Source organism: Lagenorhynchus albirostris, chromosome 8, assembly GCF_949774975.1.
Source record: "Lagenorhynchus albirostris chromosome 8, mLagAlb1.1, whole genome shotgun sequence".
Lineage (NCBI taxonomy): Eukaryota > Metazoa > Chordata > Mammalia > Artiodactyla > Delphinidae > Lagenorhynchus > Lagenorhynchus albirostris.
This window is the reverse complement of record NC_083102.1, coordinates 50,728,934-50,750,420: the sequence shown is the minus strand read 5'-3', so window position 1 is coordinate 50,750,420 and position 21,487 is coordinate 50,728,934. Positions and strand designations below refer to the sequence as shown.

Here is a 21,487-nt window from a genome sequence, read left to right as displayed (position 1 = left end):
AAAGCAAAAGAGAGTCTCATTAAGGAACAAAGTGTGAAAGAAAAGGACCTGGTACCTAGCACTAAGTTCTGAATTAAATGGAGATATTAGTAACTCACATTACCTCTAATAAGTTATATTGACTTCTAAGGGGGAATGAATTACAAGAATAAGAACAGTCTTGCTAATATGTCCTTAAATTTAAATTAAGACATTGTGATGTATAAGGGTACAGTGTGGTGAGAGAACTAAGAAATGAGTAGTTTAAATGGAATCCATGATTTCAAGAGGTTTCCACTGAATTTCTTAGAACTCATCTAAAAAAAATCTGCTTTCTGTGACAGTGTCCTTTTTGAAGCTTTCCCAGTTTTCTCTTTTTTCCCTTCTCTGTGAATGCCATCTCTCAGTTTTCTCTATCACCTGTCACCATTATCTATCTCAGTCTCTTCCTGCATGTTTGTCATTATTACTCTAATTGTATTTTTCAGGATTTTAATTGCTAAAAATGATACTGGATTTTTCTGTGCTAGCTGTAAGGATAAAGTCACTAATGTTGTGGGAGAAGCCGTTAGTAGCCAGTTCTCCAGCCGCTATTTTGAAATAGCACTTCTTTGGGTTTCATTTTAAGTTAGTTTGTTGACAGTAGGTGAGGTTTTACCTATTTTAAACTTACTCCCCCTCAGGATATTCAGATTCCTGGTAGCATGAACTAAACTCTCCACTCTGTTCTCCCAGTGCTGTCTCTCTCTTTTTTTTTCCCCCCATTGATTTGGCCTCAGGAAATACCAACGTAGTAGGATTATTGGATAACAAACACCTAACTAGGTGCCAACACATAACAGCATTTATTCCTTTCCATTCTCACTAGTTTAGTATTATAAATAAAAAGTTTTAGTAATTTAAAGAGCCTTATACCTTTGTATTTTGGTCTAAAAATTCACTACCAATAGCACACTGGTTAGGTACCCATTGATTCCTCAGTACTAAAGTGTTTCAATATCCTGACAATGCCATGGATTTAAATATCAAGGTCAGTTTCTTAAGATCAAATGTGATTTTTTTTTAACTGACTATTGCTTGTCCTACTTATTAGAATGTGGTCTCAAATTTTGATCACTGAGATATACAATTCATTAATTTGATTCTAGGCTAGCCATGTAAAAGAGGGAGGAAGCGCTGGTCTCATTCCAAGCCAGTTCCTGGAAGAGAAGAGAAAGGCATTTGTTAGAAGAGACTGGGACAATTCAGGTGATGAACTCGATACAATAAGTAACAAGTAGTCCTTTGTGGCCACCTTTCTTTGCCTCTTTCATCTGAATTAGCTGGTGAATTTATTTAAAATATATCTGGAATTAATCCCTCTCATCTGCTTTAGTGTACTGCTCTCAAAAGTAAACTTTTTGTTCCCTTTCTGCCACCTGCTGGTATTGTATCAGAATTCAGTGGCTCACCTCACCCCTGCCTGCTTCTGCTTTGTAGGATGCAACACTGGGAAGATAATTCTCCCACCCCTATAGAACACCACAGGGCAGTGTATATAGTCTGACATACTGTTTAAGTTATATTTGCCTTGTCATCCTTCAGGACCTTTTTGTGGAACCATAAGTAGCAAAAAAAAGAAAAAGATGATGTATCTCACAACCAGAAATGCAGGTATGTTTTAAATACATTTTTGAGAAATCCAAGCGAAGTATGAAATAGCTGTATATCATCCTCAATGTGGCATACACTCTAAATGTATAATTTTAAATGAATGAATTCAGATTAGTACCCAGCTGCAAGGGACTGCCATGTGAACACTTGGTACAATAATATACAGGCATTATTTAAATCCTGATATATATACTTGCACTATCACTAGTGTGCTTTATTTTATACTCATAGTTTATAAGAAAATGAATTGGTTAGGATTTATGCTTGTATTAATGAAGGAACAATATGACAATTGAAACTATTTGTTCAAGAACTTTGATAGAAACTTGTGTCATTTCCACAGAACAGAATGCCTTTTTAAAGATAATAAAAGAGTTATGATTAAGGGCAACCATATTCTGCCATAACATTGTCCATGATACTTTTGGAAAAATAATACTGGACCAAACAAATCTTAGCCTGATCTAGTAGGATTCTTTCTTAAATCTTTTAGACTTAAATAAAGATAAATATGACACCTACCACAGTTATTCTTTTCAGTTATAAAGGCTGATAGGAGTGAAATGCAGCTCTTAGAATCAGAAGGCTCTGGAGGCTTACTCAAAAGAATTGATAATTTTAAAGTGCTTTCTTGACTTCGGAGCTACCTCTATATTGGTAATAAACTAAATAGCACATTAGAAAGGAAATAATCTAATAATGTACTATAATAATAATATTATAATAAGGGGAAATTAGACTCTCCCTTAATCTATTGTGGAGAAATTGTGCAAAGAAAGTGTTGCTGTTAAGATAATAACCTAAGGAAGAAGTGTTATTACTATAGATTGAAAGTTATAGCCATAATAATAGGTAATATAATATTTGAAATCCTCTGGCTTTATTGTTCATTAAATATATATTCTTAAAGCTTTCTTGCAAAATGGAAAATTTCTAATTTTCCCATCGAGCATAATTTTGGAATGTGTTTCTACTGAAAGTAGTTAAGATCCAACATTTTATTTTATACATAAATTTAGAATCTTAATATTTAAATGTTAGTATGTTGTCTGTATGCATTTTATTAATCAAACTAATATTTGCAGAGTTCACCACACAGTATTTATTCATTTATATCATTGGAAGGGGATACTCATTCTATGAAACTTATTTAAGCAGCCACTCTAAGTGTACTGCTATCCTCCATATGTGATACTCACTTTTTAGTGGAATAGATTACATAAACTAATTTGCAATTTGATTATATTAAGTAATTATTTCTACTGATGAATTAATAAGAAACAGGTTTTAAGGGATAGATTATCTGATAAGGATAAAGTAAGGGTATTTTTCTAGTTTTGTTAGACAATTTTTTAAGGCAAAAGAATAGAAGCAGGTGTTTAAATCAGGGTACAAAATGATTTATTGTACTTTACCAAATTTATTTTTAAAAATCTGTACTAAGTCAGTACACTTAAAGTGATACTTAACTATCAAGACAACTAAGCCATTACTGAACAGAACAGCAGAGGTTTTTCATCCATATAAAAGATAACTGAGGGACTTCCTGTGTGGCGCAGTGGTTAAGAATCCACCTGCCAATGCAGGGGACACGGGTTCGAGCCTTGGTCCAGGAAGGTCCCACATGCTGCGAAGCAACTAAGCCCGTGTGCCACAACTACTGAGCCTGTGCTCTAGAGCCCGCAAGTCACAACTACTGAGCCCACGTGCCACAACTACTGAAACCCGCACACCTAGAGACCGTGCTCCGCAACAAAAGAAGACACTACAGTGAGAAGCCCATGCAGCGCAACAAAGAGTAGTCCCCGCTCGCCTCAACTAGAGAGAGCCTGCGCGCAGCAACGAAGACCAAATGCAGCCAAAAATTAATTAATTTTAAAATAATAATAAAAAAAGATAACTGAATATGATGTTTTCCCATTTCCTTACTTTTAGAATTTGATCGTCATGAAATCCAGATATATGAGGAGGTAGCCAAAATGCCTCCCTTCCAGAGAAAGACATTAGTATTGATAGGAGCTCAAGGTGTGGGACGAAGAAGCTTGAAAAACAGGTTCATAGTGTTGAATCCCACTAGATTTGGAACCACAGTGCCATGTAAGTTTTCCGTTTCCTTTACTATTTAATTGGAAATAAGGAGTGGGGGTGGGGCAGATTATTGTTATTTTATTCCCAAGTAATTTCTAATTATGCCAATGAAAATGAACAAGCAGATGATACTGAAAAACTTGGCAACTCTACAGCTGTCTTGAAATAGCATTGTGGGCCCTGTCAGCTGGCTGCCTGGTGGCGATCGCTTCTCCAAACTCTTCAATCCAGAAGTGTTCGTTAAATGCAAGTATTAAGAGTTGTGGCAAAATCAGCATTAACCTTGCATTTTCTTGTACAGTTGATGTGTATCTGAAAAGTTGTATTTTCACCCATTTTCATCCAGCAGGGGAAGCCTGCTGGATCCTCTGACACTCGTGATCTGGCTTGTCGCTTTCAGTCCTGTAAGGTCCTAAACCTGATTTTTGATAGCACATCAAGAGAGATTCCTCTTCCAGAGCAGGCAGCATTAGAGAAGGTCACATTTATTTATATACAAAATACAATAATACTGATGGGAAATATAACCATTAGATGAACCACTCATTTTATGATCTTTGTGTTCTTTCTCTATTTGCACATTTACAAGGAAAGTTAAATAATGTCAGAAGCATGCTTGATGAGAATGGAGTTAGAGCAAGGAGTTAAATACAAAGGTGTATTAGTCCTTATAATAAGGCAGTGATAGCATTCATTTTGGAGATACATGAGCCTTTACTTGTGGGAACTTACATGCGCTCTCCCCTGAACACAAGTCAGTGTTGCCTTTATTAAGTCCCCTTTCTGTGCTTCCATTGCTGACCAAACCCCCTTTTGATTAACACAGAATTTCTGTAGGTATTTTAATGCCTTTAAGCTTTCCATGTCAAATCTTAGCCTAACATCACTCCATCTCTTTTGGATGAGTTTTAGAGTTTCTCTGCTTTCATCCAGTATGCTTTGACATTTAGTTCTCATTGAGTAATCTTACTGCTAACATGTTTAGGGGTGTATTGGGGCAACAACGCTGTCATTGTCCTCATGTGCTGTTTGTAATCCCTTCAGGGTAAGACTTTGAGTTCCATTGTAGGCACGGTAAATCACTAAATCAGACAAATCATAGTTAAGTAGTTAACAAAATAAAAATCTCACTGTGATCAAAGTATTTTAAAGTATTTAATTTTTATCAAATTAATACATGTAGCATATTTTAATCAAGTAGTTCTTAAAAATATGTAATGAAAAATAACTCCATTTTCCTCTACCCCACCTCTGGCCTACTTACCAGAAACAGTCACTTTTCAATCTTTCTGCTATTTATTTTGTTAGTCTTCCATATTTCTTAATAATGTCTTCATTCTGCTATTTCTTGTTCTGTCCAGTGTAGGCCTTACCTCCTGACTTCCTGAGTATCCTCCCAGCATAAAGATAGATCTAGTTTCAGGTAATTCAGTTTCACTTTCTTGAACAGCCTCTTCCTCTCCCCCAACCCAGCAATTTCTAGAGTTCCTTTTTTTCTTCCCCTCTTTATCTTATGTGTTCATGCGTATAGTTTTGTATTAAACCAAAGAACCTTTATTTAGTAAGTCATGCTTTTTTCTTGGAGACCTCTGTCCCACAACCCTCAGCCTTCCTGCTTCAGTGAGGGCTACACACTCTCCACTCTGGCTGCCGCACGTTCACATAGGGATGTTTCCCTTTGTTGCTGTCCTGGGTTGAAGCTATTGTTCCTGGGTCCCATTCTTTTTCTTTCTTGGTTTATTGCCTTGTTTTGCTACGGCACATGCCTTGTAACTTGACCAAAAAAATGCTGTATGGGATGTAATTTCTGCATCTTTGTATTTGAAGTTGTGTATTTTTTGTCTTCTATTTGATTGATTATCTGAGAATAGAAAGTCTAGATTGTAAAACCCAAAAGATGTTACTCTTTAACCCAGTTTTGTTAAGAAGTCTAATGTCATTCTAATTTTTGTCCTCTCATACATGACCTGATGTTTCCTTCAGTCTTTTTATTTCATTGGTTTTCATTATTTTACAATTTAATAATGATGTGCCTTTGTGCGCATCTATTTTTATTTATTGTGCTGATGATTAGTGAGCTCTTCAGACTAGAGATGCATGTCATTCAATTCTGGGGAATTACTATTTCTTGGATGATTTCTCCCTGTTTTCTCTATTCACTTTTTCTAGAATTTCTATTAGCTGGATGTTGAACATCCTGGATTCATCTCCTCAGTCTCTTACTTTTTTAAATCATGTTGTCCAACCCTTTCTCTTTTTATTCTACTCTTTAAAAGATTACCTTGAGTTCTTTACCTTCTATCTCATCAATGTTTTATCATAAGTAGTCATATTTTTCATTTTAGGATTATTTTCTGTTTCCTGTTTTTTCCCACAGCATCATCTGTTTGTGGGCGCTCTCTCTTCTGTATCTCTAAGAATATTAAGCAGTGAGTGTAATTTTTTATTTTCTATAGGATGATAAAAAGGTTCTGGAGATGAATAATGGTGATGGTTGCACAACAGTGTTACTGTACTTAATGCCACTGAATTGTGCACTTAATAATGGTTAAAATGATAAATTTTATGTTATGTATATTTTATCATGATTAAAAACACTAAAAAAGTTAATTGTGTTAGCTTCTTAATATTCCAGCATATAAGTACACCATGCTTTACTGTTATCACCCACTTATATGGTTTGGGTGGCTTTTTTGTTATAAATAAAGAGATGATAAAATGTATATACATAAATCTCAGATGTAAAATTATTAGACCAAAGGATGTATAGAGAGATTTATAAATACAGAAGTATTACATATATTTATTTCAACTTCTTGATTTCTTCATGCCAAATTAATTTCCAGAAGACGTACTATTTTACCTTTCAAGACTTATTTTTAGTAAAGATTCAAGTCTGAATTTTTATATATAAAAGATTTATGTATATCCATACATTGTCAAGTATCACTTCTTCATATTATGTAGGTGGTGTTTTACTTTTCTTTAAATCATTCATGTTTATATAGTGTTTAGTTTGTTTTAAGCCTCAGAATCAACACACACAAAAATAATACTGATGAAATGTGACAAGTTTGCCTAATTTTTGATACACAGTCTTGTGCTACACATTGTCTGGTGGGCTGGTTGGGGAAGTCTCATAGGGAAGGAAGTAAATGCTGGTGTTGGATTAAATTGACTTAGTTTTCTCTTTATATTGTGAAATGGTCCTAAAATAAAATATAAAAAATTATTAATCCGGGTGGACAAGCTACCTTATGAATCATGTTTTCCCTTTAATACATCTTGGGATAGTTAAATAAAATGTTACTTTATTGATTATTTCCTAACTATTTGAAGAGCCACTAAAGATTAGAATTTTGCCTGTCAATCACAGAACTTAAATTCTAAGCAATCGCATTACTTAGTTGCTTAGCATCATAAGCCTAAGGAATCAGCTGTAGTCAATCCACCCTGTTCTAATTTCTCTGTTCTAGAAATGGAAAGGGGCTTAATTATGTGCCAATGTAGATTTCTTTTTTGAGTCTTCACTAGAGAATGGTATTGTCGTTAAAATTCGCTTGTAAACTAAAAACATTTCACCAAGAATTTAAGATTCCCTCCACATGTTGGAGGTAGTGTTGGGGGGGCAGTGTGTGTGCCTGTACATATTTATTTCAAGCAGCATGTTTCCATAAATGGTTTCACTGTAGTGCCTCCCCAAAAGTCGTACTCTTCTAAAATTATCTTTACGGATATTCAGCCAAGTCCTAGTATGTATGTATTTGGGGAGTTTAAAATTGCCTTAGGAGTTTTATCATACCACCTTTGGTGAATAATCCCAGAAACCTTAGAGATCGCACATTTTTGAATATGAAAAACCATCATAGCATCTTGAAGCTCTTTAAGTGACTTTATAAATCTCTCCACAGTGGTCTGGAATGAGCCAGAAAACAGCAGGGGAAAAAGGGAATCCTCTTGTACATAATAATCTTATTTATGAATTAGACCCTTATTATTGAGCTTGAACTTAGTTTTTTTCTTATAAAAGTTTTCTTGATGTGTTGTGCTTATTTCAAATAGTCAAAATTCTGTCCGTTTTTCATCTGATTACTTTGTAACTTTAATTGCGTGTGGTTAATGATTTGGGCAGATATTCTGCATGTATAAGTGCTTGATTAATAGATGTAGAATACTGTTTTATATCTGATCTAGGCAAACTCAGATTAAGTTGCTAAACTTGAAAATAACACACACACATACACAAATTACTTTTCTTCCTAGGGAGTGCTAGCAAGTTGGCAGAGAATACCTAACTCTGCACCTTTGCAACAGTTTGAAAAGTGATAATCGTCCATTCCTAGCACAGCCAAGTTGCAAAGGAGTTGTATGTCTCTAAAATACCTGACAAAAGGATGTTTTAAGTTTTTGACTTGGTCTCTTCTCTCTCATTCTCTCAGAATACTTCAGGTCAGAGTAGAGAAAGTTACTAGACCATAATAACATCCAGGTGGCTAGATCCACCGAGGTGCAACACAAAACAATTAGCATTTGGGAATGTTAATTAGAAGGAAGCTAGAAGAAAAGTTTGGTGCTGGGGCAAGATAAAGGATAGATAATTTATGGGTAAAACTACACTTCAGAAAATGGATAATACCAACTAAGAATAGAATTTTGCTCATCTGTTGGACACTCAATTAGGAAATGTTCAAAGAAGTGTGAAGAAAGGCTGTAATTGATATTCCTTAAGGAGAAGGGGAGTGCTGGTCAGCTGGAAAAGATGTTCACTTGCAATATACCTCACACTTATTAGCTGTCACCATAGTTAAGAATTTAACTTTAGGGCTCTGCTTCTAGGTAAATAAATACACTTTGAGTTTCAAACTGACTTTATAAAGCACATTTTTTGGATATAAATTGTATATTGGAGACCACCTCTTAAAACATTACTAATCAGGGGTCTGCAAACATTTTTATTCAAGGGCCACGTATAGTAAATATTTTAGGCTTTGCAGGCCATCTAGTCTGTGTCACAACTATTCCGCCATTGCAAAACGAATGAAACCATAGGCGATAAAATGAATGAACATGGCTGTGGTCCATAAAACTTTATTTACAAAAATAGGAAGCAGGCCAGGTTTGGTCATAGGCCATAGTTTGCCAACCCCTGCACTAAATGGAAAAGACTTAGGCTACCCTGTGCCTTTTAGTTTGTTTTTTAATACCCTGCACTGTGTCTGTACAAATTCTCAACGCTATTTTATTTAGTTACTTCACGGAAACCAAGGGAAGATGAAAAAGATGGCCAGGCATATAAATTTGTGTCACGATCTGAGATGGAAGCAGATATTAAAGCTGGAAAATATTTGGAACATGGAGAATATGAAGGAAATCTCTATGGAACCAAGATTGACTCTATTCTTGAAGTTGTCCAAACTGGACGAACTTGCATCTTGGATGTCAACCCACAAGTAAGCTGCATGATTCCAAAGATATTTTTTAAGTTTTATTTCCTGTGGAGTTTTTGTTTCTTCTTCAGATTATGAGGGTGGCTCTTTCCCTCTATTACTTGTGACAGTAGAGAACCTTATTATGCATCAACAACTAGTTAAATAAATCTCTGATCTGTTAGCCAACAGAGGCATGGATAGCTATAGAAGCTTGATAGAAGTTTAGTATTTATTTACATGCTTAAGTAACATATAAATGCATGTGTTAGGAAATGTTAAATTTAAAATTTGAATAAGGCTGAAACATAAGAAATAAAAATTAAAGTCACACCCCTTCCACCCAGCACACACCCACCCACTCACCATTCATTTCATTCTCATTCCATGTCTCCCTTATTGACCCCTTCTCACCATTCTACACTCAACCCAGTGGGTTTTCTATTTTTGTTGTTGTTTCTCTTATACATAAATGGAAAAATTTTATACAGATTCTTTAACCTTTTTTCATTAAACAGTATTTCTTGAAGATCTTTTCATGTTAGGTACTGTAGAGATTTTTTTGTTCTTTGTAATTGCTGCATGGTATTTCATAGTGCAGATATATATTATATAACCACTCCAATTAATGGACACTGAAATTACTTCTGCTTTTTCAATATTAACAGAATTCTACAATTAACATGGAAAGCATTTACATCATTCTTGATGATTTGGGGATCATTAAGTTTAATACTTTCCTTGGTCCAGGGGTACCAGAAAGTAGTGAGATTGAGGTCAGAACAAAATTTAATGGATCACCATTTTAGGAAAGTACTGTATGGAATCAAAAGGATAGAAGGGAGCGGGGGCAGATAGCAAGTATTAAATTATGTCCTTTATCTTGAGGAAGAGGGCAGATGGACTTTGATTATTTAGTATAAACTAAAGGGTAACATAATTCAAATTCTAATCCTGTATAAATTGGTTTGTAATTGTTCTTCTACACAGGCCCTGAAAGTGCTGAGGACATCCGAGTTCATGCCCTATGTTGTGTTTATTGCTGCTCCCGAACTAGAGACGTTACGTGCCATGCACAAGGCTGTAGTGGATGCTGGTATCACTACTAAGCTTTTGACGGTAAGCAGTTCTTTTCAGGCTAACAGTACCATTTTCCTCCTAAAATTTTTCCTTTTTCTTTCGGGCATGTTTAATTCTATCCATATTTATGAAATAAACACACTGTATAAGGTATTGGAGAATAAAAATTTGTTCCCTAGATGTAGTTAGGATTTGGAACCGTATTGCTTTTACTTAGAAACCATTGTTCACTCTATTTTAAAACAAGTTTACTCCCCCTATGTAAATGAAATGGACCAATGTTAAAAAGGGCATATTAATCTAACTCCCTCATTTTACTAATGTGGAAACTGGTCCCGAAGACCAATAACAATTATGTTCATCATAAGGTTTACTATTGGTAGAGTTAGGTGTTCTGACTTTTAGTTGTTACGTGTCTTTTTCTCTTGTTCTTCCTCTCTTTTCTCATGTTACGGAAAATTTTAAATATGTACAAAAGAGGGAAGAAATGAACTCCCAAGTACCCCTCACTTAGCTTCAATAACACATGGCCATTTTTGTTTCACTTAGACCTCTCTTCACTTCCTCCCTTACCATGAATTATTTTGAAGTAAATCTTTGATATTATATCAACCATAAGTACTTTAGTATTTATCTCTAAAAGATAGACTTTTTGGACATAACCATAACACCATTAGCATATCAAACATTAGGAAGAGCAACTTTTTCTCAATATCATCAATATACAGTCTGTATTTGAATTTCCTCAGTATTTATCTTTTTTTTTGACAGTTTGTTCAAATCAGGATCCAAGCAAGATTAACATGTTGCATTTACCTGATGTCTTCTAAATCTCTTTTTTTCTCCCAGCTTGAGGTATAATTGATATACAATAAACTGTACACGTTGAAAGTATACAACTTGATAAGCTTGGGCGTATGTATACACGCATGAAGCTACTGCAGTCAAGATAACAGGCATGTCCCTCGTCTTCATAAGTTTCCTTGTGCCCCTTCAGAGTCCCTCCCTCCTCCTTCTACCTCTTCCACACTATAGGTGATAAGCCTTGAGATCAGGTAGTTTTAATCCTCTTTGTTCTTTTGCAGGTTGCTCCATGTGTCTGCTGAACTTTATGAATATCTGAAATATAGTTATCAATGTTTTTATATCACTGTCAACGAATTCTAACGTTTGCGTCACTTCTGGATTGGTTTTGACTGAATGACTTTGCTCCTCATGGGTCTTATTTTCTTGCTTCTTTGCAATCCTGGTAATTTTTTATTGGATACCAGACATTGTGAGCTTTGTCCTGGGATGCAGTAATGTGGAAACAGTTTGTTCCTTTCAGATCTTGCTTTAAAAATTTGTTAGGTAGAACCAGAGCAGTTCTCATTCTAGGGGCAATTATTCTTCACTACTGAGGCAAGACCCATTTGAGCACTCTCCCAGATGGCCCATGCGACGTGAGGTTTTCTGTTCTGCCTGGTGGGCATGGGTACTATTTCTGGCTCAGAAAGAATACCTCTCATCCTTTCTGGTGGTTCTTTGGCGACCCTGGGTAGTGGTAACGTGCACAGATTGGTATTCAGCTGAATGCTGGAGGGGGACCTTTACAAATCTCCAGAGTTCTCTCTCCATACTGCTGTTCTATCTAGTATTCTGTCCTGCAAACTCCTGCTACTTTGTTCTCCCTGGGCTCTCAGCTCTGTCCCAACTTAGAGTCCAGTAGTGTCCTCCTGGGCTCCACCTCACTGTGTTGCAGCTTGGAAACTCTCACAAGCCAGTAACCTGGGGTAATCGTAGGGCTCACCTCATTTGCTTCCTGTCTCTCTGGAGTCCCTGTCTTCCATTACCTGATGTACAGTGTCTTAAAAAGTGTTCCATACATTTGGTCTGTCTTAGTTGTCAGGCAGGAAGGTTAGTCTGATATCTGTGATTGCATATTAGCTGGAAGCAGACCTCTCCCTTTAGACTGTTTTAATCTATAAATCTTCACTGCCTCCCTCCCCTCTCTTTTCACCTTCTAACTTAGTTGTTTAAAAAAACTGGGTCATAGAAAAACTGGGGCCTGATCTGTAAAGTTCCTCAGTAGCTCTTCACCTAATAATTTTAGCAATTTTTATTGATCTTTGCCTGGCTCAGTTAATTTTTTAGGAATTGTGAAGTGGTGGTATTCCAAGTTTGTCATTTGTTCTGCATTTATAAACTAGAATTCTTCTAAATAATAACTTTTCCTTATCAACTAGTTGATGACTCTGAAGTAGAGTATATATAGGAAAGTCAGAACATAATGCTTGATACTTCCCCTTTAAGGGTCAGTTTTCAGAATAATGGGTTTGTTCAGTAATAGTCTCCAGAGACGACAGGTGACCAAATAAGGTTTGTGGTTTTTTTAGTTTCATCATGAGCACATGGATTTAAACTTACTTGATGTGTTTTACTGTTTTGCAATTATTATTCTTATTGATGTTCAAATCGCCCCATCTTTGACCAACAGGGGCTTATTTAAGTTGGCCCTTGAGACCTTTTTCATGAGCCTAATCGTCTGAGATAGCTTCCTTGCTATATGACAAATGCTCCAGGCTCATCCTGTACATTTTCTATTCCAGGCCAGGAATCAGTTACTTCTCCAAGAAGCTCTGGTTCCTTTTAGAGTAAATGGTATTTTAGGACCGTAATACTAGGGGTGCACATTGTCCCAAGATGGATCATTGTTTCTAGCTAAATGCACCTTTTAGGTAGACAGAACTAGTTTGGTTATGTGCTTTTCTGTTTGTATGTTTGAAGGAAACTAAATCATGAATATATATTGATACTTCCCAATCAAATTCAGGATTACAGGGTTTTATTTAACCTCTTTCATATATACAACTCCATTCGCCTAGGCTGAGTATCCCAGTTCTCAAAAACACCGGGAGTGTTAGAATGTAGCACATAATTGCTCATTTGATTCATCTCACAGTACACGTACAACAGTCTGAAAATAAGTGTACAAATACTACCAGGTATGATTACTGTGAACTGTCTCTTTCTCCTTTATCCTTAGGGTTTATCCCACTAAGTGTATACAGTCAAATCAAATCGCTGTGTTTTAAAGTCACTTGGAATACTCTCTGTGTACTTAGGTCAGCTATTACTCTCTGATGTTTAAATTGTCCTGTCTTCAGCTAAGAAGAGCCTATTCATCTTGTTTTCTGAGTCTTTTTAACACAACCCCATAAACTTTGATGTGCTTCCTGGTATGACGAGCTGCTCCAGGTTATCCTTACACATTTCTTGGCCCAGATCTGGAACCAGCCTTCCAAAAGCCCTGGTTCCTTTTAGTGGGAAGTGGTATTTAGAGATAATATAGAAGCTAAAGGTGTGCATTCAACTTAGTTTGTCATTGTTTCTAGGCCTTCTCAGTGGCCAGATGAAGGAAATATATTTTCCCCTTTTGGAAAATATACATCATTAATTCAGTTGGATAGTTCCAACTCACATTTTACATTTTTACTTCCTGGACTATGTTTATCTTTTTTTCCTCCTATGCTGAAAGTCTTGGTTCCTGATGACATTAACATAATTTCTGACTTTACATGTGTAAACTAAGCACATACTATATATATAATTTCTGAGTAACAATATTAACATTAACAGTATGATTATTGAAAAGTTTTAAGTTTCAGACAAACTTTTTAAAAAAAATTGTTCTTATGATATATCCCTTGAGTATTATTTTAAAGTCGCTAAAATAATTCTTTTCTGTGGTTAAGGCATCAACTTGAAACACAGATTTGTTTCATTTTGCTTTTGCTTTTTAGGTATTGCTCTTTTTATTTTTATTTGATTTTGTTGTAATATAATTCTATACATTTTCATAGTTTCAAAGTAAATCTTAAAAACAAACAGGGGCTTCCCTGTTTGTGGCGCAGTGGTTGAAAGTCCGCCTGCCGATGCAGGGGACATGGGTTCGTGCCCCGGTCTGGGAAGATCCCACATGCCGCGGAGCGGCTGGGGCCGTGAGCCATGGACGCTGAGCCTGCGCATCCGGAGCCTGTGCTCCACAACGGGAGAGGCCACAGCAGTGGGAGGCCCTCGTACTACAAAAAACAAACAAACAAACAAACAAAAATCTAGCCTTTCCCTATCCTCTCTATTACCTCCTACCCACATAGTCATTTTTACAATTTTTTTTTAATATAAGCAAGTATGTATGTGTATCCTCCCTCCCTCATTTCTTACATAAAAGGTAACTTACTACATACAGTAGCCTGCCTGCGTTTTTCACTTACTAATATATTCTGGAGATCATTCTAGAGCCATACATAGAGATTTTTTAATTCATTTTTCCATCTATATGGTATACTCCATTATTGTTACAGGATTGTTATTGTCAAAAAAGAACCTTTTTTTTAACAAGACAAATTGCTAATGACTGTATTAGGTAAGATTTGTTTACAAGTTGAATTGTGGCCTGTTTATACATCTATAATAAAAGATATTTTAGTTGTTTCAAATTGATTTCGAAATCTTAGTGAAAATATTAACTATAGTGCTAGTATCCCTCAGGCTTAGTTGGGAACCCATTTCTCTCTATATACTTTCCTTTAGGTGTTTTCACCAAATCCACTAACTTACATATCGTTGTTATGCTGATGATTCCTAATTTATATGTAGATAACCCAGACCTCAGAGCTCCAACTTATATAACCATTACCTACTTAACGTTACATCTGCACTTGGATGTCTCACAGACGTGTTAAACTTAACATGTACAAACAAAGTAGAATGTTTTGTTTCCTCTCACCAATATCGTGTTTTTCACACTCCTACCCCCTCAACTCTGCATCTTCTGCAACCACCCATTTATTCAAGCTAGAAACTCGAGCTTTTTTTTTTTTTTTTTTTGCCGTATGCGGGCCTCTCACTGTTGTGGCCTCTCCCATTGCAGAGCACAGGCTCCGGACGCGCAGGCCCAGCAGCCATGGCTCACGGGCGTAGCCGCTCCGCGGCATGTGGGATCTTCCCAGACCGGGGCACAAACCTGTGTCCCCTGCATCGGCAGGCAGACTCTCAACCACTGCGCCACCAGGGAAGCCCCTCAAGCTATTTTTGATTCATTCATATTCCTCACTTTTCATATCCAGCCCATCAGTTAATCCTGATGATTTTATCACCAAAATATATTTCTAGTCTGGTGTCATTTCCATCTCCTCTGCCACCATCATAATCCAGAGATGTCTTTCCATTGCATCTAGGTCCTCCATGACCTAGCCTGGGCTATCTCAACTTACTACCCACCCTCCCTAAGCCTCCATCCATCTTGGTCTTTCAGTATCGTAAACACATCTGGGTCATTTTCCTCCTGAACTTTACATTCCTATTTCCTCTGCCTGGAATGGTCTTTCTCCCACTATAGTTCTCAGTTTAAATGTCATTTACTCAGTTTAAATATCATGTATTCATTTGTAGAGTATTTGTAAGCACTGTGTCTAAAGTAGATCTCTTAAAATTCTTTGTTCCTGGTTGGTTTCTTTCATAGTACTTATTACAACTTGCAGGGTTTTGTTTATTTGACACTTATTTGTCTCCTCCACTGGAGGGTAGGAGCCCATTCTCTCTTATTCATTTTTATATCCACAAATTATGAAATATAGTAGACACTTTAATAGGAGCTCAGTATTTGAAGAACATGTAGAAGCATTATGAAATTTCATAACACTTGCAATTTAATGAAAAGCTTTACTTGCTCATGCAAAACCCATTACTTATTTATTCCCCCACATTGTTCCAAAATGACTAGAAATATTTTATGAAATATAAACAGTACTAGCTAAAAAAATGGATAAAAGTGTGTGTGTGTTGGTGGGGAGCATGGACAGGCAGCCTTCAAAATACATTTCTGAGATTCTTTTTCTTAGAGAAAGGCAGCAAATTTGGCTTTGAGCTTAACAGCCGCTGCAGATTGGGTTCCATGAGTTACAGAATCCATACGATAAAAATGTTTTGAGAAGGGTGATGCCGTTGGGCTAGAGACCAGTCACCTACAAGAATTCTTTTATTACTTCGGGTTTCACCCCAAGATATTGTCAGCAGTCTTTTAATCAGGAATCTTACCTTAGTATCAGTGAAACAGAAGATACAGAATACTCATAAATTCAAACATGAGCGCCAGCTGGAAAGACTAGGATAGGAACAGATGGTAATGTCTTTTTAACAATCTAGATAGATTAGATTTTGAGGATTAGTATCAGAATCACAACAAACAAATACCCAACCTACTTATTTCACTTTGAGTTGGTTTTGAGCAATTAAGTATACATTATGTAAACTTTTCCTTTTAAAACTCTTTGACAGGACTCTGACTTGAAGAAAACAGTGGATGAAAGTGCACGGATTCAAAGAGCATACAACCACTATTTTGATCTGATCATTGTAAATGACAATCTAGACAAAGCCTTTGAGAAACTACAAACTGCCATAGAGAAACTGAGAATGGAGCCACAGTGGGTCCCAATCAGCTGGGTTTACTGATGATTCAATAAGGTTCACAATTAAAGTAAAACTTTCAAAAAGTGACTGCAACAAATAAACCTTCTACTGAGAAAATACATGCACAGATAGAAGATATCTGCCAAGTCCAGGCATTTTTATTGTGTAGATTGAAGTACCAGTACACTATTCTGGATTTTTATAGAAAATGTGGTTGGGAAGGTGTACTAATATATAATTTATCTTAATTTTTCTAACTTTTTATGAATAATCTTTCTATTCATATCACATAAAGAAATGCGTTGAAGCATTTTGTATATGTTTTGATTTAGTACCCTTGCCTTTTTCATCAAAGGAATTTTCAAATCATTCACTCTAACATTGGTCTCATATTTTCACTGTGATAATGAATACTTGAAATAGTTTTGTAAAGCTGTCATTTAGTTCAGTATTTAGTGAAGGGTCAGCTACTCTTATTAGGAGAAAATAATGGTTTATTGGCCTTCTTTCCTAATATGTATAATTTCTTACAGAAGCAGAATTTTAATGTCAGTGCTACAGCTAGTCTACTACCATCCAATACTGACATCAGAAGTCTGCTCAATGCTACACAGTTTCATTATTACAGAGATGTATGGCTATCCACTTTAATTTACGCAGCTATATTAGTTTTTTCCCTTCATTCTCTCTCGTGAAAATATGAAGAGCAATACTTTGCACTCTCATTTGTTGCAGTGACAGGCTGATGCTTCGTTAACATGTACACAGCAAGCAAGGCCGTGCCGGCTGAGAGAGTGCCTTATCCTGCAAAACCTTACAGCAAAATGACTCTGAAAGTTGATTTATTTGTACATGTAAAAGTTTAACTAACAAAAATGAACCTATTGCTTTATACAGTTTTTTTATTAGGATATGGTCAGCAAATGTATCACACCTCTGAAAATTTCTGTGACGCTGAAAAATGCCTCCAAGTTTGCAATTGGGGGGTTTTGTGAACAATCAGTGAGCTTTTGAAGTGTGATGTGATCATTAGGGTATTTTTTCGGTTTGTTATGTTGTGAACCAAATCCATTGAACGATTTATGAAATTTGGAAATAATTGTCAGCTGTTTTATCTCAATATAATATATACATTATATAATATGTACATTGTATGTATTATATAATATATATTAAATAATGTATTATATATATTTTTTACATTTCTGTTAGGAAATGTACTTTTTTGTTTAATGATTAGGAAAACAGTTCTCCGTCTTTAGATGCATTAACATATATACAAATTTCCAAAATTAATCTCAGTTAGTATATTCTTTTAGGATTCTTAGATGGTATAAATTCTTCCTAAAACATATTCAGAGATGCAGGTCATCATTAAACTAAGTTAGCCATATTTTATATTGCTGCTAGCTTTTCATATAAACAGTATTCACACTTAAAGGGTTAGGTGCTTAAATACTGGTGGTCATCTTTGTCTGGTGCTAGGCACCAGACACCTGGCTGCTGAATTTGTTTTCCCCTCACCAAAGCTGTCACACGGAATGCGGCCAGGAGGACTCAGAGGGAAGAGAAAATACATGGCATTAAGCAGCACGCACACACTGTTCTTCACAATGAGACCGAACACCCAAGTTGCTGTATGGTTAAAATTGGAAATCCATAGGTGTTTTTTTTCATCCAGCATTTCATATCCAGAACACAAATTCATGTTCTTTGTCCTAGGATAGGAAATTGGTGGCAGAATGGATCACACCCTTTTAATAACTTTGGTAACTTTTAAACCACATATATTTACATCAAATTCTTGGCTTCTCAAAGCAACATGAATCAAAGCACAGTGTCGAGATGATGTCCCATGACTTAGTGTCTCCAACACACTGTAAGCTTTAAGAGAAATTGTATTTCCACATTCTCAGGAAATGTGCTGTCTTCTGCGGTGTGCCTTCATGCTGCTGTGTGGAGCCTCTTTGGAATCATTGTAGCAGCTCAAGAAGTTTATACACAAAGTATTTTACCCATCTTGACACAATAGAGATGATTTTTACATCATATATATCTTAAGCCTTATCATATGGTATAAAATGCACATTATTTAGAAAACAGACTACACTTAAAGGAATTATTTCTATTACAAATGGTATTCATGACTAACTACTTAGTTAATATGAGATGCCTCCCAATATAAAATGGAACAGTGCAGTTGATTGCATTTCAGTCGAGACGCCAGAGCTGAAGAGAATAAATTTAGAAAAGTTCGTTTATCTCAGTAAAGAGTCATTGAACTTGAAACTCAAGTCCCATCTGGGTCTGCAGGAACCAGCAGAGCTCTGCTGGGGCAAGGAGTCCCAGAGGCTCTGGGATTCTCCCGAGGCAATGAGAGTATAGTTGTGATCAACAAAATGTGAACCTCTCTTGAAGGAAAGGTCTAAGATAATTAGCTTTACTAATGAGAAAATAGTTTAAAGTGATGTTGAACAATTGGTAATAGTTAAAATATACATGCACGTGCATATGCTTTCGGGAAACAATGTGCCAGTACACTAGCGCACCTGAGGACTCCTTGTGGGCAGGTGAGTATCCACATTCAGCATTCAGGGCATGACTCTTTATATACAGCTAAATATTATATATATTTTTTATTTTTAAATATACAAATACCCCATATCCATAGAGTTGATGTCCCTGGATGAATCATTTAACCGTAAGTAGTAGAATATATGTGATGCACTCAAGTAGAATTTTACTTTTATTACAGCCATGCCTCGATTATGCAGTCTCAATTTCTGTTTGATATTTGGATAGTATCAAATAAAATACTATCCAGTACATCAGAACTTTGTTTACTTTTGCCAAGTCTAACCATACCATTGCTGAAGATAGCTTTCTAAAGTAGAAATCGTATCATAAACCCAGTACAGCAATAGTAGCCTGAACCCTAGATTCTAGAATCTAGTAAATTTAATATAATAGCTTATAAGGACAAGTTTTCTTTAAAAGAGCAAATTGGATATTAACACAAATTTAGAAAATGATGCAAATTAGCAATAAAATATTGTTAGTGTAGCATTATAGACTGGCCAGATACTAACTGCTTTGACCGTAATATCCCAGTGACAGTAGAGGATGATCGTTGCTTTAAAGATTCATTTAAATTTGTACTTATTTTTATGGATAACAGTAAGTGTCATGATCCAGTAATTGGGGTTGATTTTTATGATGGATAGCCATGGAGTTAGGTACAATTATTTTAAATTTGTAAACACTGAACACAAAAGTTTTGAAAATTGGTCAAAATAATGATCTACTTAACATTGTACTTACACGGCTTCTGAAACAACACCCCATCTTGCAGAAATCACAGGCTAGGGAGCCAATAATTTTATAGTAATGAATCTTTATACTAAGAATGGAAAAAGCAATCCTGAAGTTTTATGTATATAGATAGCAGGTCATTTTTTAAACGTTTGAGTCACCATATATAATATATATACATTATATATATATACGCACACAGCTACGTGTATAATATGTAAAAATTCTCCCAAGATACGTGAATAGTAAAATTAAATCTGTTCACCCACGTAATTATAACTAGTGCTTTTACATTTTTAATTACTCCCTATTCTTAGACATTATGAAACTTTTTTCACATTGTTTTCATAGGCTGTGGCTTTACCTTGAGGCAGATACTAATCCCCTTTCTGAAAAATATATTTGGAATTAAGCTCAGAAAATTATTATAACTTAGTTTCCTTAGGGAAAAAGGACAGAGTCCTAGATGGAAGCCTCTTGGGAAATACTTATTTAAACCTTCAAATGAGTTTGTGATATGGTTCCGGCTTAGAGATTATGGTACCTGCCCTCCTCTTGTTTCACTGGATTTGTTGTGAGAATTCATGTAATAACATCTGTAATAGATTTGGAGTTCTTGGGAGAAATTCAGAATTTTAAATAAGAGGATTATTGTATATAGTACAAGTTAATATTATTCACAGACTTTTAAGAATACAGTCGACTAATCATGAGTTTTTACGTATACATTGTGTATCTGCGGAAGATAACAATTATAATTTTTTAAGGTAAGATTATTTTTTAACTGCATTTTTGTTAGCTTCAAGTTTTATTCATTTTTAATATTTCCCATAATTTGTCATGTTACTTTGTGTGTTCCTGGAATGATTTAATGCACAGAATCAAAAATGAGTCCTTAAAAACACTAAAAAGTGAAGGAATGATATCTCATTTCTAAGGTAAGAATTTAAAAGCACGTTTGCACTACTTCTGCAATACACTGTACTGCTTTCTTTAAAATAGTCTCTCTTTTGATAAAAATAGAGCTGGTGTACTTCTGGTTGAGATCCTAATTCTGACTCCTGACCATGTGACCTTTGATAAAATATATATCTCCCTTTAGTTTTAATATTACACTTGTTAAATAAGGCTAACTTAATATTTGTCTTCACCTTAAATTACAAAAAGTAATTTATAACTCTGATGTGATAAATGCTAAATTGGAAAATCCTTATTAAGCTACTTTATCTGTTTATTCACTTACCCTGAGGTTGCTTATCTTTTAGTTCTTTTAAAATGTACCTCTTTTGGAGGTAACATAGTGATTGGTGCACACCATTCAGAAATTCTACCTTCAGTTTTAAAACAGCTCTGAGGATGCATTGATAGTTCCAGCCTGGAAGAGGATGTGTTCTGCTCTCTTAGTGGTCCTGGCCAGGAGGTCTTGAGTTCAGAATCCTACTCTAAGTCCAAACCTTTAGCAAATCCTTGCTACCTTGACCACTCACAAGTCAAAC

General features: G+C 35.6%; 1 protein-coding gene across 1 annotated transcript in view; it reads left to right on the top strand.

Annotated features, from left to right (window-relative positions):
• Window positions 1–17,762, top strand: part of PALS2 (protein associated with LIN7 2, MAGUK p55 family member) — a 103,493-nt gene extending 85,731 nt beyond the window's left edge. The window contains exons 8-13 of the mRNA XM_060156058.1: window positions 1,128–1,227; window positions 1,564–1,632; window positions 3,568–3,729; window positions 8,968–9,170; window positions 10,137–10,265; window positions 16,545–17,762. Coding sequence (XP_060012041.1) covers window positions 1,128–1,227; window positions 1,564–1,632; window positions 3,568–3,729; window positions 8,968–9,170; window positions 10,137–10,265; window positions 16,545–16,721 — 840 coding nt within the window. The 3' untranslated portion in view covers window positions 16,722–17,762. The remainder of the gene's footprint in view (window positions 1–1,127; window positions 1,228–1,563; window positions 1,633–3,567; window positions 3,730–8,967; window positions 9,171–10,136; window positions 10,266–16,544) is intronic.
• Window positions 17,763–21,487: the final 3,725 nt, after the last annotated feature.